This window comes from Corvus cornix, chromosome 9 (genome assembly GCF_000738735.6).
Source record: "Corvus cornix cornix isolate S_Up_H32 chromosome 9, ASM73873v5, whole genome shotgun sequence".
NCBI lineage: Eukaryota > Metazoa > Chordata > Aves > Passeriformes > Corvidae > Corvus > Corvus cornix.
In genome coordinates this window covers 4,856,787-4,875,668 of record NC_046339.1, presented here as the reverse complement: position 1 = coordinate 4,875,668, position 18,882 = coordinate 4,856,787, and the positions used below count along the sequence as shown (strand labels likewise).

Below are 18,882 nucleotides of genomic sequence, written 5' to 3'. Positions count from 1 at the left end.
CTAATTCTAGAAGAAGATCTGCAGAGGAAATATAATTTATACTTCATATTACCACACAAATTTCTTTTTGTCTCTAACACCTTTGTTTGCAGACAGGTCTAACAGAACCATCCTGTTGATGTAGATGTCATTAATGTTGGAGAAGAATCTCCCCATGTCCACCGGTCATAAATTTATAGAATGGAATCACAGAATGGTTTGGGTTAGAAGGGACTTTAATGATCATCTGCTTCCAGCCCAACTATTTAATTTTCAGGGGGATTTTAAATACCTCAGCTATGCTTCAAGATGGGAGGGACAGGTAGGAGACCCACCAACACTGGAGCTAAGACCCACCCCCCTTCAGCAAGTGCTTTTCTTTTTATAGCAGGCTGGATTTGAGCATCTCCTGAAATTCAAAGACACAGGTGAGCCTGTGGAAAAGCTGCACAGGAGCTGAACAACACGGGCTGATGACACTCCAGATCCTGTTTGCTTCCCGACTCGTCCCGGCAGCGCGTGGCTCCACTCGTGCCGCACGTGGCTTTGACCCCCTGGTTTCTCGGAGAGACCTCCCTTCCAGTGGGGCTCAGCTCTCCTGCACCACACCAAACATGCTCTGAGCTGGCAAGAGCAATTGAAATGAGGAGCAAAACAAATCCCAGGCGTTGGTTTTTGAGCAGCTCTGTGATTACCACGAGGAGAGAATAGCTGCTGCCATAGAAACGGCAGCGCCAGCCTGGGGACCACGCGCTGCTGGGGCACACCTGGCATGCTCACACTGTGACATGTGCCAGGGCCACAGCCCACTGCTGCACCACCCCTAAGGCCACAGAAATATCCAAAATACGAGCCTCTGCTCTCTCCCAGAACTTTTCAAAGCTGGTACTTCTTCTCCTGCCAGCAGGCAAAGAGCTGCTGGTAAACACAGGATGACCCAAGCCCAGCTACAACTTGCTCTGCACTTCCTTGCAAAACAAAACCCACAGTAAATCTAGTGCTACTTACCCAGCTCTGCATAGTCTGTGTGTGGAAAGGCACCCAGCACCTCTGCACAAACCCGTGGGTGATGACAGCACAGGGTAACAACATTCAGAACTCCAACAGCAAATGTTTAAATCCTCCTCCACTCCCATGGGCTCTCACTGCCCTCCAGCATCTCTGCAGACACCCCTGGAAATAAACCAGGGACCACTGAAAAGAAAAGATCTCCTCAGATGCCAAAGTGCTGATTACTATTCTATAGACATATTTAAAATACTTTGTTAAAGAGATTGTTTTGGCAAGCACTGCTTAAATAAAAAGCCGAGCAAGCAAATGAAAAAAATCATTGTATTTCCCTAGGAAAACCCTGCTCATGTTGTAAACTGCAGTAATTAAAAAAAGCAAACGAATTGCTGTATTTATGCAGTGACTTGAAGAAAAGCATTAAAAAAATTAACATGAATGTGTTTGACAAGAAACACATAATATATTAATTCATTGTGATGAAGAACTGAATTCATTGCACATAATAAGTTAAAAGCTCTATTATTTCAAGTGTTTAATTACTAAGAGAAAACCAACCTAGGTATATTTTTATAAATATAAATCCTTAATTTTTCATGCAAGCTATTTAAAATAAGTGATTAGAACACCTGACTTTCAGATTATTACTATAAATTTACTCTTCACAAAAACCACTTCAATTACAAACCAGAAACATCCTGAGGTAAACGGAGGACTCCCACCCCTGCTCCAGGCTGCACAACAGCACTGACCTGCCAGAAGGGGCCACATAGACCCAAAGGGCTGTGTTCAATTAAAATAAAGAATTAAAACAGAAAGAATTAAAACATTTATTGGGCATAAATATATTACATATACACTACAGATACAGTTAAGTCTTACATACATAGTGTAGTATTTGCAAAATCTATACATTAAAATTGATATGGCAGTTTTAATATAATGCATATGAAATAGTCTAAAATTTACAATACAAGAAAACTTCTGATTATTTTTTTTAAAGTTGAAAAGCTTGGAATGTATGTTCCCATAGTGAGGTAAAAACATTTTATTTTTCTTTTTCAATTTAAAGAACTGTGCAAGGATAAGGTTCATACACATTCAATTAGGGCACTTCTCAATCGTGACACTGAATACTGAGCTACTGGAGCCAACAAACAGGATTAGAAAACACTTCAAGTTCATAAAGAAAAAGGCAGAACAATATAAAAACATCTCTCTCCTTCCTGAAGGGTATTAAACATTTAGTGTTTCATTCTACCTCTGTTGTTGGTGGTGATTCCTGTGAGAGCAGAGCACCCTGGGGTTGGATCCAACACCTGCCACTGCTGGATCAGGGGCACGAGGAGGTTTGGGAAGGGCCAAGGCATCAGCAGTGGTGGGTCAGGGACAACGTCCCTCAGAGCAGAAGGGTTTGACATCAGTGATCTTTGTCATCGACACACGAGTGACAATCAGATCACTACGGCAGGACACACAGACTAAAAATGTCAAATTCACTGGGCCTGTCCCAGCTCCTCCAGCACAATCTCCCAAAACCTCAGGCTTGGACTGGGTGCTCTGGTTAGTGTGGTTACACAGGGACCAAACAAATCAGCAGTGACAGAGATGCTTTGAGTGTAACTGATTGCTCTCCCCTCCACTTCTGCTCACTGCTTTTAGTATCACTCGTATTTCAAACTTTCAAAATTGCTAATCTAGAGCATGTTGGGTTTTTTTCCTTTCTTTATTAAAGCAGGTTTTGTTTTTTTGTTTTTTTTAAAAAAAAGCTGTCAAGCTTGGATTTCATAGCAGCAGTGCTCAAACAATATACCAAAAATAAAAAAAGGGAATCTATTCAAATTTCTGGGTTTTTTCCAAACTAGCGGTCTTTTCATCATTTTAAAAAATACACTCTTCTCCCCTCCAATGAAAACAGCTGTATACTCTTTGCTCACAAAATACAGATGCAAGGTCACAGAGTTTCATATCACAAATAAATTTAAATAAGATGTAAATAAATTTGACAAGCCATGACTTTGGCAAGAAACAAAAAAATATATATATTTAGCTCAATGCCATTAGTTTGCAAGGCTAAATCAAACTAATTATAGTCAATAACAAAATACAGAACATTTCTAATATTTGCTACATCTAGAGAGGCACACAGAATAATTCATTGATCTTAGCACTTTCTTTCCAGAGATGATTTTGTTTTTGGATACATGTAAACGTTTGAATCACTGATAATGGGTTTTTTTGGCATTTAATGTACTAGATGCTCCCATCTTCAAAAACACAAGAAAATGCAAGAAGATTAATAATACTAGGAATGCTGCCAGGTAAAAAGTTGACCTAAAGTACAACAGTATAAAACAGACAAAATGTAACATGCTGTGGGGAGGGTGGAGAGGGGGATTAGATTAGTACATAAGTACACTTTTTATTTTTTATTTTTTTTACAATAAATAAAAAGATTGCACTGTAATTGGTATTTAAAGTACTGTATGCAGTATATAGTATAAATAAACCTAAAAACAAAAATAATGTTGTTTTTTTCCCCATTACTTTGGTTAAGGGAATATTATGCTAGTACAGGACACTGAATCTTAGACGATGGAGACAGAGCACAAAAAAGCTAGGACAAAAGCAAAACCAAGTAGCAAAAATATACAAAAACAAGAGGCAGGGAAATACACTGTGTCTGTTGCACCCTTTTGGAATCTATTTGCACCTCCAGCTCATTTATGTCCCTGAGGTACTCGCACAATGTTGACTTAATATAAATAACCCCATGACTCAAGAGTTAAAAATCTAGTGTCTCGATGGATTAAAATGTGTCTGGGAAGGGGCAGGCAGGAGGGGGACACTGCCACCAGAGCAGGGACCATTCCTCTGCAGGACTCTCACCTCAGTTTTGCCAGGTACCAAGTTATTTCAATCAGCCCCGTGGTAAGAACAGCATAGACACCCATTTAAGGTATTTAAAACGAACAGATGTGATTTCTGATACCTCCAAGAGTTCCATAAAATGGATACCCCTCCAAAAAATAATAATAATATTAATCATAAAAAAAGATCAACTGACAGTAAAGTTTGCTTCCATTGAGTATAAATCTCACCTAATTCAGTAGAGGCAGTTAAGCTGTCACCAGCTCGAATCATATAAATCAGGCTGAACATAATAGAATAATATCTAGCATCAGATTAGGAATAGTTATATACAGTGACAAACAGACAAGTTAAAGCAGCTTTTAAATAGCTGAACATGGGAATAACTAACTATTGCACAATGCCCTCTTACTTAAAATTACTGCTAGGAATCAAAATGGTAAAAAAAAAAAGATCTATAATGCTTCATAATTTATATGCAGTTTGGTTATTTGATTTCTTATACAGGCAGTTTTTATAGTGTTTGTAACGGTAAAAATAACAGATAACTAAAAAGGTTTTTCAACTGCAGGATGCTGTTCCAATTTAAATGCACTAAACAGTTAAACTAAGAACTTAGGTTTTATCTTGAAAAATTGGGGCAAATGTAGTGAATAATTCGTAGGCAACATTGCTAATACTGTTCAAGGAAAAACTGGTACTTGACTAACACTGTATTCTAGTCTTACCACTATACACACTTGTGACTAATGTTTAGAAGGAAAAAGAAGAGACAAAAAAAGTGACTCATGATTAAAATTTCCTAAATAGTAAGATAAAATAAGAGACTGCACTAACTTCAGTGAAAAGACCCAAAGCAACATTGAAAAGGCAAATTGGTGACAATTTTGAAATCGTGAAGGAAAAACAAAAAAATCTTGCTTTTGGTATCTGGTTTGTTTGTTTCTCCAGTTTGACCACTTCCTAGTTCTGAATTTCAAAAAGGTGCATCAAAACACTGATTTATCTTTCTTCAAGCTAGAACTGTAAAAACAAGAGAAGTATATAAAACGCATGGTAGAACAAAGGATTTCCAAAAAAAAAAAAAAAAAAAAAAAAAGGAGGAATATCTGAATAAATGTGTGGATTATAATGCGTAGCATTAGTTAAATCTGTATCTCAAACTCCCGTTGAATTGTCTACTTCATAAAGAAGTACTGTAATATACAGGCGAAGATGATGGACAGGCTGGCGAAGCCGAGCACGATGAGGGCCGCAAACTGTTCGTCCGTGGGCACCATGGCCTTGGCCTTGGCGTCATCGGCGCCGCCCGGCTCGCCCGCCAGCACCAGGGCACTGCGCTGCAGCGCGAAGGCCACCGAGGGGCTGAAGGGCCCGCTGAGCTCCTGTGAGGTATCCAAGCACCGGCGGCAGGCGCACACCCGGAACCGATAGTCTGTGTTCACCTGAAGGCCTGAGATGTGGAATGTGGTCTCTTCTCCCTTGTACACCTGCAAGAACAAGCCAGGGAGCCTGGTGAGACACAACCTCCTCCTGCTTGCAGGGCGGCAAACAGCGCAACAAGGCGGGGTTTTGCAAGGATTTCAGCCTGGAAGCTCAGGGCGAGTCTCTACGGAAATGCTTCTCCAAAGGAAGGAACTCACTGGGTCAATGCAGGTTTTGTAAGAACAGGCGTGTGGAGGATGTCTCGACACAGTGCACACAGGGACAGACAAACACATCAGACAGTGCAGCAATGGTAACACACACTCATCGTTTGTGGGCATGAAAAAAGTCACAAATGTATTTCTGCACTCTGAAAATGTGACTGTATGCCTAAAACATGTCTAAGACAGTCACCTCAAAAGGAAGAAAACCTGTGAACAAGGTTATTGAGAGTCATTCAATGTGCAGTTGTAAAATTGCTCATAAATGTCATTTTAATGTATTTTCCCCTCACATTTCTCTCAAGAAACAGGAATCTTACCAGAAATTACACTTGCAGAATGGTGGAAATAATAAAATATTATTAAGATGTGAAAAATCTCCTCTTGACTGCACTGTATTTGGTTGTTTACCAACACATCACATATTTATGTTAATCAAAGGCAGGTACCACATGACTCAGAGCACAAGTCATGGCATTAGAAAGGAGAGAGAAAACTGAGTACCTGAGACAACTTTGTGACTTAAATGGAAAAAAAAACACTGGAAACATTCACCAACTCTGAAAACAAATAACTTATATAATGGATGGTTGTTGAAACTGGTATTTTATGAAATGAAAAAAGTGTCAGAGTGCCTGCGTCTGCTGGGAAAAAAACATCCTGAACCCTCAGATACTTCTTCCTCTGTTTACTTAGCATTTCCCTTCTCCTCAGTGTGGGAGCAGAAGGCTGAGAGCATCTCTGCCCTCCCAGAGGCAAGAACTCATCTTAGAAAAGAGGAGCAAGTGGCAAATTAGTCCCAAGCCCACAGAGGAGTTCCTGTGTGTCACCCTGGAGTAAGAAATGAGGAGGAAAGAGAAGAGACCTGCTCAGCTAAAGACCACTTAAAGAGCTCAGCTTTCCTGCTCTGCTTGCCCCTGAGATTCATCCCTTGGTTAAACAGTCACCTGCTGATTTTTTGAGGTGGCCTGGGACAAAAATATTAAGGTGGTTCTTTAGTTTTCTCCCTTCCTTTTTCAGCTTTCACACCTTTTCCAAATACAGTTTGAATGATGGTGAGTCTGGGTTTCCAGACTAAGCATAAGGCCTCTAACTGGCTCATGTTTCTTTGACCCGAGGCACAGATCAAGAAACAACATTTAAATAAACGCTGCCTTGCTCAAGTATTGCTCAGCATTTGCAGGAAGTTCCCTCTAGGTCCAGTGACAGGAATACAACAAATTCATCCCACAAACCCCTGTGACTGGCCACAGCCTTGCACCACTGCCCTTCTTCTCATCTGTTTCTCTTCCCAATGCCAACGAGCAGTGAGTCATTGGGTTACAGTAATTGCAGGGAAAACAAACCTGGAAGTGCTGTAGCAGCCCACAGAAGTGATGTGAGGGTTGAAATATCCATTTGCAAAGCACTCCTCATCCCAAGAACACCTCTGCCACTCTGTTCTGCAACGGCAATTCCATTTCTAATACACCTGTTGTGGGCAACTGTGCTGTTCCACAGGACTGAGTCAGGATTCTTCCACATGGAGGATGTGCCTAACTCCCATTCCTTTAGATTCTGAGTCAGGGCAACTCAAAGCCCTCACAAAACAACTGTCAGCAAGGTTTGCTTTCTGGTGCTGCTGTAATTATTAATTTCATTCAAGACATATAGCCAGAAAACCTCAATATACCTTTGCCACCAATATGATCACTTCTGAACCAAAATTAAAAATTCAATAAAATCCAAATAATGTCATTTAATAAAAATTTACAATCTAAACTTCATAAATTACATTTAACAGATACTAGGGATGGGATATATATCCCATAACCTGTCTTTGCACTGAAAAAAATCCTGTCCAGTTAATTGGGTTTTTTACTTGTTCTGTTCTGTCAGGGCGGTGAATACCAGTGTAACTGGAGGCCAAGTTTGGCTAAATCAAAGACCCTATATCTTCATTATAGTCTAACAAGTATAGATGGCCAAGTTCACTCAAGCCAGCTACTCAACAGCACTTCTCAGAAGAAGGCCAGACAGCCAAGTGAGAGGAGAGTGTATCTTCAAGGGAAGTTTGAAAAATTATTGGAAGTAGATAGAATATGTGAATTAATATCCACCAATGATAAAGACAAAACACTTCCTGCACTAGTGCTAAGACAGTGATGGAAGTTGTCCTGCTTTCAGTGGTTTGATGAGTATGTACCAGCAGTGGTACATACTATGTACCACCATGTCTCTTCTCAGCAACAATTGTTAAATTGTCACCCACTCCTGACAGCAGCCTCTGTACCCTCTGCCAGGGGCTGCAGCAGCACCTCAGAGCTGTGGCAGGATGTCCCCAGCACAAATACATTTGGTTGTGAACACCCTGTTAAGAGACTTAACATACACAACAGAAAAAACCCTTGACAACTATGAATAAGGTCTTTAAATCTGCCAAACAAATATGAAATCAAATATAACTCCATAAAGCAGCACAGTATTTTATATGTAGCACATTATGCTTTGGTGGCTAACAAGCCAAAGTGAAGTGCCTATCCAATTTATCACTTTCAGTTCCTAAAAACAGCTTTTTGGTTTGGACACTTGAGAATATAACAAAAATGTGATGAGCTTTTTGCCTGGCTCCCTCAATGAAAATAACATCACAAGTAATAAACTGCTGCTGAAGACTCCTGTGGTATTTGATCCTACTGATTGAACTAGACAGACAGAGAATTCCTGCAGGCAACGATTTCTCAATTTCACTGATCTCATTAAATAATCCCAACCCTCTCCCCTCCTTTCCAAATAATAACAATAACAGCTATAATTGCCCTATAAGCAACTGGAAAGTGCAGGGTAACCTCACCTGGTTGTTGCACCCCAATGCAATGGCCAATGTGTTAAATAATTAATAAAAGCCTATTTTGTATGGTGATAAAAAGATAAAGAATCATAGAATAGTTTGGGTTGTAAAGGACCTTAAAGATCACCTAATTCCAACCCCCTGCCATGGGCAGGGACACCTTCCACCAGACCAGGTTCCTCCAAGCCCTGTCCAAGCTGGCTTTGAAAACTCCCGGGGATGGGTTTCAATCTATGTCAAAAGCATGCCCATTTCAGAAGTTTAATTTCTTCTAAGTCACTTGACAGATTTATTTTTAAGAAACTGGATTATCATTTCATCCAACATCAGCTTCACTCACTCCACTGCTGAGGTGCTCATAAACCCCCCAGAGTTGTGTGACAGCCTTGTCTGAACAGAGAAACAACCATCCCTTAGAGCACCTGCCTTGAGGTTGTTTGCACTGAAAAACCCCAACCAAAGGAAATTATTTGCTCCATCTCATGACACAAAATTGGCACCAGGAGGCACAGGAAATACTCAATGCAAGTGGCACTACATGCCAGCAGGTACTGTGTAGTTCTGCTGTATCTTGGCATATAACTAGCACAAGTGCCTTTGACTTGTTACTGAAAATAGAGAAGGAAACCCAATTTTTGGCTGATTAGAGCTTTACAGAAATTATCAGTTCACTAAAGCATTTCAGAGATTATGTATCTACAGAATTTAAACCAAAGAAAAAACAATAATTAAAGTGAGAGCTTTAGTTAGGCCAGCTGGGGTCTCCCAGGCATCCAGCTCTCAGTGCACACCTGGGAACTGCTGGGGGATTTTCACACACCCAGTGTATCCTACCCATACTTTTTCTTCTTTTGGAAAGCATTTGGAGACTTTTTTTTCCCAGAAGAGATGTGGCAGAAGCTGATGAAACGCTGCTGCCTCCAAATTCTCAGAAATTTCAAAGGCAGTACATTTTGCTTCAGTGGCAAACAATTTAAGGATAAAGAAGCTTTAAAAAGCTCAGTTCTCATTTCCCATGGTCAGCTCTTAGGAAGAGCTGGTTCCTGGGTGATGTCATCCCCAGAGCTGCTCAAGTGGGAAACCAAACCTTAGGCTGCTGGGCATTACAGCTGTTATCCCAAACTGCAGCTCCTGCAAGTGCTGCACAGCCCAGCCCACTCACCTAAATCCACATTAAAACTATGCAAGCACAGAGACATTTTAATCCACTTTGGAGCTAAATTCTGAGTAAGCTTTGCTAGATAAAAGTGCAAGAAACAGAAAAACAAATCCAGGCCACTGATTCCTGTAATCTCCTGTGGCTTACATCCTGATTCATAAACAAGGAAGATTTGATTTCCTAAAAAGAATTGTCCCATGCCATTGCTTTTTTAAAAATTATCTGTAAAGATAAAGCACAAAAATACACAAAAAGGAACACACTGTGTGAGAAACAAGGAAAAGAGTAGTTAGCATTTTTTAAAATACACTTTCCAGAGAGCTAAAATGTTATCTGTTTAGCTCCAGCAAATCCAGCTCCTCAGACAATTCTCAGCAGAGAAATATTTACAAAATATTCTCCCAGAGGAGGGCAGGGATGGCTATAGTCCCAGCCTGAAAAAAAAGGCTTTTGAGTACTTTGGTATCACCTCTGATAGATCAAATGGTGGAAAATCAGCAGCTTTGGGGCTGCAAACACTCGTGTACAGGGGAGTGAGACAGCTCAGATGTGACAGTCTAAAGAGAAACAACAGCTTCACCCAAAAGCATGTCGGTGGCTGATGCTGCATTCCATGAATAGCCTGAAAATCTACAGTGTATTTCATCTGTGCAACCCTTCAAAACAACTTGCAAAACGTTTCTAATAATACACCCCCTTAGATACATATGCAAAAGATGTATGTCACTTGCAGGGATCAAAACATATTTTAAAATAAATTTAGGACTTGCACTTCAAAGGTAATTAACATATCCCTAACATTAATGAACCTATTAATGACAGTACTTCTCAGTTAAATAGTAGCAGGTGATCACAGACATGTCAAAGCAGAGGTGAAATGTATTAGCCAGACTACCACTGAAAGGTGTTCCTGTATTTTATCTTCCCTGCACATTACAGGGGCTCAGAGCACACAGCCACTGCAGCTCATGGACAGGGATGTGCCCCAGGGCTGAGGCACCACCCACATTCCTGACGAAGATAAAACACCCTGATGGGCAAAGGTGATTTCTGCAAAACAGTGCAAGTCCCCCTCTTTCCCTCGGCTGGTTATCAGCCAGCACATTTACACAAGTCCCAGCGCCACTTGGAACATCCCAGCCAGGAACTTCTTCCAGGGTAACAACTGTAACAACTCACAAAACTCCCTCCTCAGGGTCATGCCCATGAGAAATGAAGACCTGCAACATAAGAAGGTCCTAAAAGTATTTTTTACTTCCTTTGCTGTTTTTTTTTCACACCACAAGTTCTGAACTGTGCAGATTAAGGCATCACTTATCTCCCAGGAGCATGAAGGTGTGCCCAGTTCTCCCCAAGGACACCAGAACACTTCAAACACCGGGGCTATGTTTACTGAAGCTGTAGCAGGAGGTGAAACACCAAAGCTACTTTGTACACCAGGCAACAGCAAAATAGGTCCAGTTATCCACTTGCCACTGACGTGAGGCCAACACAGTACGCAGGGGTTTCATTACCTACACCAGCACCAAAAATGTTTCCTCACAAAAACAATAGTTAGGTTTCTGAATCTTTATCACCCCCATGAATTGTCTTGGCATTTTTTGTGTTATTTTTTGGTAATTCATTAGTTCACAGTAACACTCAAAAACAGACTGAAGAGGAACAAAGACACAGTTGCAAAGAAAGTACTACCTTATACAAATTTTTAAGAGTTTAATTAGCATAATGTAAGAGTTCACTAGCATAGAGTAAGAGTTTAATTAACATAGCATATCTCATTCCCTATTTTGGATTTATTTGGACTCTGCATGACCACAAAAGAAAGCACAGGAAAAAGAGAGCATACAGATGAAGTGCACTGCAAATCACACAGTCAGAGGTGTGACAGATGACATAAAAGATCTAACTGTGAATGAGCTGCTCTGTTTTGGGTGCTCTGGGAAGTGTCCACTTGTGATGTCTGATCAAGACAGACAAGGCAAGAAGGATCAGCTGTACTTCACTGCCTCTGTTTCCACAGTGACAGGATACACAGCAATTACACGTGCATCAAAACCTCAGAAAGGAATGAGACAGATGAACAAACCACTTAATGTGGTATTTGACTGAAAACCCTGATGGACAGTCTTGGAATTGGCTTAGAAAGATTCATCTTCTGACTTCATCTCATCTTCAGATAATGGTTAAGAACAGCCAGCATGGGTTGGCCACAATTGTAACTTTTTAAAGGTTAGTACAGTTAAAAATAGTGATTAACCACAGAAAGAGCACAAATCACTCCAATAAAATAATGATGTTCTACATACTCCCTCAGGGGAGAAAACAGCCCGTTACAGCCCTTAATTTTGACTCAGCCTTTACCAAAGTGCACCTGACACATCACCATAGGGTGTAATTCAATACAGTAGAAAGAAGCAGCACAGTGGATTTTCAAAACCATTTCCATTATGCCATCAATTTAACAATATTAAATCCAGACCATTTCCCTACCTGCTTGTATTCAGATTCTCTTCCAACCAGTACCTGCAGAACATAACCAACAGGATCTCCCTTCATGGGTGGGACCGTTTCCCAGGTAACTTCACAGGAGTTTCCTCCCAGCTGTGTCACTCGAGGGGCTACAATAAAAGGAAATGTGTTCATGTTTAAGATAAAGACTGCACTGAAATCTTCTTTTATGAGCACTGTAATATATACCAGACAGGGTAGAGCACCTCTTACCTGTCAGCTCTGTGAGCTGCTAGAAAGGAGGAGTTGATTTAGAGAAAACTTTCAAAACTTAATTGCACTGATCTTTTCAAATCAGAAGCCAAGGCACAAATTACACAGGCATTCATAAAAGCAACAATTCTGTGTAGTCCTGAGCAAACATCTGTGGCAGTGGAGACACCTGCACATCCCTCCTATGCTACACACCATTGAAAGGGAGGAAAAATATCGAACTTTTCATTTAGGAAAAATAGGAGAAGGGATGTGAGAAGAGAAACTAAAGAATCTGCTGTATTAGAGATGCAGCCCAGGCTGGGAAGCAAAAGGACAAGAGTAATTTTCAAGACTTGGACTTGTATCTAACTCTGAGCCTGACATCCACTTGATCAGACCTGCTATTTCTAGCCAGACTTAAGACTAGTGCTCTCACTAGAACTCCAGAGAAATCCAATTTGTCAGCTGTTACAAGGCTGCTGTCCTTGGCAGAGGCTCCCTCACCAGCTGAAAGCCAAGGGATGTTGTGCCTTGACCCACGGCAAGCTCAGAGGTGAGCCTGCCAAAGCACAGACAGGGGCAGCACATGTAAAACGAAGCCTCTGCCACTGGAAGGCATGCAAAGAACTGCAACAGCATCCAGGGTCCACCAACCTCTTGATCAGGCAGAGCCAGCAAGAACAATACAAAAAAAACCAAAAAAACAAAAAAAAAACCAAAAAAACCAAACCAAAACAAAACAAAAAAAACAACAACAACAAAAAAAAAAAACTGGGAGAAACAAGAGCCCTGAATACTTGTATCAGGTGGTGAGCACGTGCACGTGCAAGGACACGAGCTTGTTAAAGGCAATCTAGATCCCCAACCCTACAAAAACAGACAACAGGAGGGTCTACCACAGAAACAAACGCTGCTGCATACATTACATGAATTTTAGCCTGATTTGTTACTTCCCAAGAGGAAGGCATGAATCATGAAGGCCCAAAGGTAATCAATATCCATTTACTTCTCTCTGCACATCTGCTAGTGTTGAGAGACTGATAATAGACGCCTTCATCTTAGCTGACAACAACAATCTCAATTATTTTTCCTTCTCCTTCCATCCTCACTTCAATACATGTAGATTTTTGTCTGACACTTACAAAACACTGCCATTACCAACAAAGCTATTCTAGGGTTGGCATCGTTAAGAGACTAATTAGGAGACCTTACAGGAGAATAAACACTTTCTTCTGAGAGATGAGAAGCCGAATCAAGTTTATCACATAAATTCCTTTGTACTGCTCCGAGCACAGAAGAGCAGCTGATCTAGCAGGGAAGGACACCCCCAACAGTGTTCTCCCTTCTCTAAGTATTTTTTTACAAAAGGTGACAAAATCACCAAAGCCAGATTTTAAACATAGAGAAGCAAAAGAAACCTCTCTGACAAACTGAGAGTTGTTGTTTCTCTCAGTAAATGATAGGGCTTGACAGGGAAGACTTCAGCACCCAGGAAAAAAGGTGCATTTGATTTCAGCTCAGCTGATCTGATAGCTCATACAGCAAACCCGCTGCCTTTGTAACAGGCCAAAGAAGGCCTAATTAGACCTAGAACAAAAGCCCTAATTACACCAAGTTTTATCATGAAACACCTTTCACTGTAGTTTTTACTGTTTCTACTTTTGCTCCTTCCTTCCTTCCTCCTCCTCCGGATCATAATTACTTAGGACAAAATTTACACTCAGTAAAAGACATTTCATTATAAAAACTTCATTTAATTAGGCCTTTAGTTCTTCTAGTGGAACACATGCTGAGTTCTAAGTCTAATGCTCTGTATGTGAAATATCATGATTAATTTTATACATTAAAGGAAAAAATAAACCCTGAAGGTCTATGTTGGGGACATCACCTACACAACAAAAAATGTTTAAACTTTACTAAAGCCTAAGTTAGAAGGTACACACATATACTACAGCTGTTAGACCTCTTGTATAAATGCTGTAGTAGTCCAGAGCAATCCCCTGGTAAACACTATTGATAGCAGCAGCATTTTAGCAGACTTTTATTACAACAGTGGCTGACATAACATTTATGTTGCTTGTGTGATTTTTTTTTTTTGGGGTGGTAATTTAGCTTAAGTAACTTCACAACTCAGAGAAACCTCCAGCCAGCACAAACTGGTTCTTCACATGAGTTATTACATACTTATGGTAACCCTTACAATCTCCCCCCATACTTACCAATTACATAAATATTTACATGTTACTTACATGTAAAAAAACCTACTACATACCTTTGATTGCAGGTGGGACTGACTTAGTTGTGCAGAAGGTACAGATTTCTGAGAAAGGTCCCTCCCCAGCATCATTGACTGCCTGTATTCTGAACGAATAACAGGTGGATTCCGTCAGCCTCTGTATCTTGTACGTGTGACTTGGTCCCCTATAAATTGGGATAAACCTGAAACCATAAAAATGAGAGTATGTAGTTACACTGGAGAGGCACTGACATTTCTGGATATTGCATTTATCAGCTCCAAGTATCCATCTTGTGAAAATTGGCACCATGTGCCCTGCAGGGCTGCTAAAAGCACGTATAAAAATGTCATGTTTATAACACACTAATGATGATGAGAAGGTTGGGGAAAGCAGCAGTTCATTGTCCCTTTTGAAACTACTATTACCTTGCAAAATGATTACATGAATTATCAGGAAGAACATCTGTCAGTGGGATCCCTGCTGCCATGGAATCAAAACAGATTCAACCTGTGTCCTGCTGCATTACACCATGTGTGCTGCTGGTTTAAAAGTATGATGAAAACACAATTAATATGTTGACTCTTTAATAGATTTGGCCTTTATTTGCACATTAAGACACAAAGACTGTGTCTTGCAGTCATCTGTGTCATCTTCCAAAACACTTCCATGGACAAGACTAAACAAGAGCACACACAAACTTGTCCAGCATAATGCTGAACAAAACCAATGTCACTCAAAAAAAATAAAGTATACAGTTGCTAAAGAGAATCTAACTTGTATTTTCTATTGCTCTGCTCAGATAAATGCTTTTCACTAGCAGTTGTATGTCAGCCTGCAGTTTCTAGCTAAGCCCCTGACCCCCAGGAGCTGAGCACAGTGGGGATGAAAGCAAATAAAGAGGAAGCACCCAGATTGTGCATCCATCCACTCAGCCTCCACCAGGGAACAACACCTTGCACGCAATAGTCCTGGCCTTGGAGAACAGAAAATTTGCTGTGTAGGATCACATACTTTTTTATGATTATTTAGTACCCTTATTCAAGTATCTTAACCATTTCAGAAGGTTTTAAATCACCAGGAAGCCAAGAGATATTTTTACTTGACCTCCCAATCTAGGTGCTAGCTTTATCCTTTGGCTTTGCATGAGATACACAGTACAAGCAATTTGAGCAATTCAAAGAAACTGGGTCTGCCAATTAGCTCTCCGGGACAGAAATCAATTTGTATTACGTTATGACTGCAATCCACGTAAGTACAAACAGAGATCAAGAACCATCTGTAATAAAAGGAAATATTCAGGTAATTCAAACTGCTGGAAATGTACTCTGAGGACTAATGTGACTTACTACCCCCACTGAGTTTTAGTGAGACCCACACCTCAGGTAGGAAACCAAAGATCTGCACCCACAAGTCTTTAAGAGGATAGTTTAGAGACAATTTCCAAAGAATAATTGTTTCCTTAACCTTATGCTTACCCAGTTGAAGAACTCCCTGCTACCCCACATTTCGGAGGCTCGCATAAGCAGCCACAGCATGTTTCAAAAGATTGAAACAAACCCATTCTCATGGAATAAAACTGCTTGAGATTCACTGGGTGATGAGCAAGGAACACATACTTAGGACAGCAATAAGACTCGAGACAAGACAACTCTCCCTCTGCCCTTCTTGCTGCTCAATCAGGCAGCTGGCTCAGAAACCACTGCAGTATTCACAGGAGTGTGGAGACTTGTCTCTGACCCTGATCCAAGGGCAACAGAGAGCAAAAAACATCCAATGACCTCTTTGCAATCATCTGTGGAGTTAGGTAAGGAAGGGAAGATAAATGTGCCTTCCCAGCTAACAGAGAAGCAAACCCTTACCCCAGGCTGGGCTTAAGGTACATTTCCCAGACATTCATACAGTCAATACCAATGACTCAAATGAGGTTTTCATCTTTTGGATATGACTAAGGTCACTAACACTTCCTAATACTGAGGAAGTGATCTTGAAAAACATTTGAGCTCCTTCTGTCATTTGGGAACTGGACTAATACTCCCAGTTCAGTTAATACCAACACTCCCATCCAGTTCCCATCTCCACTCATTTCTACTTCTCTATCTCAAAAATCATCTGTAAGGAAAGCAGGAACTGTTACAGAGAAGCTTGCACCACAGGACTGTAATGGAAGCACACTTTAACTTCTGAGATTCGACCATCTTTGAAGAAAGAGGGCTTCCAGTTTTGGAAGAATAAATGCTGATGACCAAACCCATCAAATTTCAGTTGCTGTTGGGCTTTATTGTGACACTAATGCTTTGTAATTGTGTTTGAATATGCAGATCATGATGTAAGGCACATAATGAAGATTAAAGACTAACTTCAAAATACTTGTGATTTTTGGATAAGGTAGTATTTTCCTCATGTGTAAAGAAGGCACTTCAAAATCCTCCAGGATTATTTCTGTTATTTTAGAAAATACTGTAGTTAATTGTTGTAGATGGCTATAGGTATGGAGCAGGCTTTTTTTCACTCTCCTGGGCTTTCTGCTGAAGGACCACAATGAACTTAAGGTTGAGTCAATCAGTGTAACTGCTGTTATTGTACTGTGAGGTCTGCATACATTAAAAATTATCTAAAGCAAGATAACTTGTTCATATTACTGCAATTTCATTTAAAAAATCTAAATCTAATTTATAAAGCACATTGGAACATGAGCTCTATATACCCTTGGCCTTCTTGGCAAGCCTTTTATTGTTCACTGTGCTTCATCCAGGCCTCATTCCAGACATTGCCTCAAGAACAAGTCAGCTCTGAGCTTATTTGCAAGGACTTAATCTCTTATCCACTGAAAAGTTGACTTAATCTGCGTGTGGAAACCTTCCAGGTCCTCTATCTCCCTCTCACCTTCTTCAAAACAAGACATTTTCAATTCTCAGAGGTTTGCCCAGTTGAATTCAAAAGACAATAGGCTACATACCTCAGCTGGCACCCTGCCTTTGAAAACACTCAGCCTCTGTGGTTACTGGCATTCTCAATACAGCTGTATTTCTTTTTTTTTAAGTTTGCACCATGCGCAATTAAACCTCAATTATTCAAATTTTCCATGCAACAGTGCTGCTTCTCCTCTCCACTAAATTAACTGCAGATACCAAAAAGAAAGCAACTTTCTCCAGGGGTGGAGACACCTCCCAGAGGTTACTTCTCCCTCATCTCACTCGAGCGATCCCAATTCTCCCTTCCCAAATGTTCTCACATCAGTCACGCATTATTCATTTACCTGCACACAGCAGAGGAGAGAGAACATCATGTCCCACCGTGATTGTTAGGGAGACACCACCGCTGTTAGTTTTTCATCAATACCCCTTTATTCCTGGTGAAGATCTTCTTGGAAGTATTTTGCACATTGCAGCTATTTTGTTTCCTCCACTTCAGTCACTTCCAGTCGAGCAGAAGAATACGAATGTACTCACCCTGCCTCTGCTCTTTAATTCCCAGCACATTTTGAACAGCAGGTTCCCTTTCAAACTCCTGGGTTTCGTTTATATTTTGGTAACCCGTTGGTTCTTACAAGAATTTAATTTGAAAGAAATTCTACCCTAGAGCACTAAAGATGGCAATCTTGGGGGGAGGCACAAAGGCTGGAAGAGCCACCTGAGTGACTCTGTTACTGCCTCTCAAAATAAGTGGTCAGATGGCAGGATTTCAGCTGGAGAGAAATCATTAATGCAGCACCAGTCCGACCCGGCAACCTGAGGCTTCACATCAGCACACACAGGCACCTGCCTAATTAGAAACTAAAGTACAAGAATTTCACAAACCAACAAGCTCTTTTAATATTATTAATGCTACATCAAGTTATCTACACATTTACTGCCCCCACCTACTTTCTTAGACTATTCCTCTAATTTGGTTTCAGAACATTATCAAACACTCACTGATTTATGTGATTTTTCTCTCTCCACCAGCAGCTCCCTGGACTGTGGGCGGCAACACGGAAAGGGAAGCTTTGAACCAAAACCATCTAATTCAGAGATGCAGGAGTAAAGCCAACACACAAATTCTTTTAATCTCTGCTGTGTTTTAAAACATTCTACTCAAAGAGAAAACTTTCACATCTGCAGCATCCCCCATCCCCACATCAGTCACTGTTCCTATAACCAGCACCAGGCTGACCCAATCTTTCCAGCTTTGGGACACTTTTCCAAGCCATTCTTTGGGATCTCCTTTTGCAGGCAGGTGCTGAGAGAAAACAAATGGATAACATGAGTTCCCCAAAAGTTCTGTGCTCCCACTACTTCTCCCAGCTCTGTCTTTCAGTCCTAAATAAGGTGTGGACCAAACAGATGGGATGCACCAGCCCCTTTGATCTGAAGATCTGTTTTCTGGAAGATTCCCTTTAGAAACTTTTATCTGTAATACATATCATATGTATTATAATGTATGCTCACCACTGTCAGTGTGATTTTTGTC

The 18,882-nt window shown here is 40.7% G+C and overlaps 1 protein-coding gene across 2 annotated transcripts in view; it reads right to left on the bottom strand.

The window, feature by feature from the left end:
• Positions 1 to 1,801: 1,801 nt before the first annotated feature.
• The window catches only part of FNDC3B (fibronectin type III domain containing 3B), a 184,468-nt gene continuing 167,387 nt past the window's right edge, over positions 1,802 to 18,882 (bottom strand). For both annotated transcript variants that reach the window (XM_039556875.1, XM_039556876.1), the window contains exons 24-26: positions 14,469 to 14,635; positions 11,984 to 12,111; positions 1,802 to 5,348 (exon numbers count right to left, since the gene is read on the bottom strand). In XM_039556875.1, coding sequence (XP_039412809.1) covers positions 5,037 to 5,348; positions 11,984 to 12,111; positions 14,469 to 14,635 — 607 coding nt within the window. In that variant the 3' untranslated portion in view covers positions 1,802 to 5,036. The remainder of the gene's footprint in view (positions 5,349 to 11,983; positions 12,112 to 14,468; positions 14,636 to 18,882) is intronic.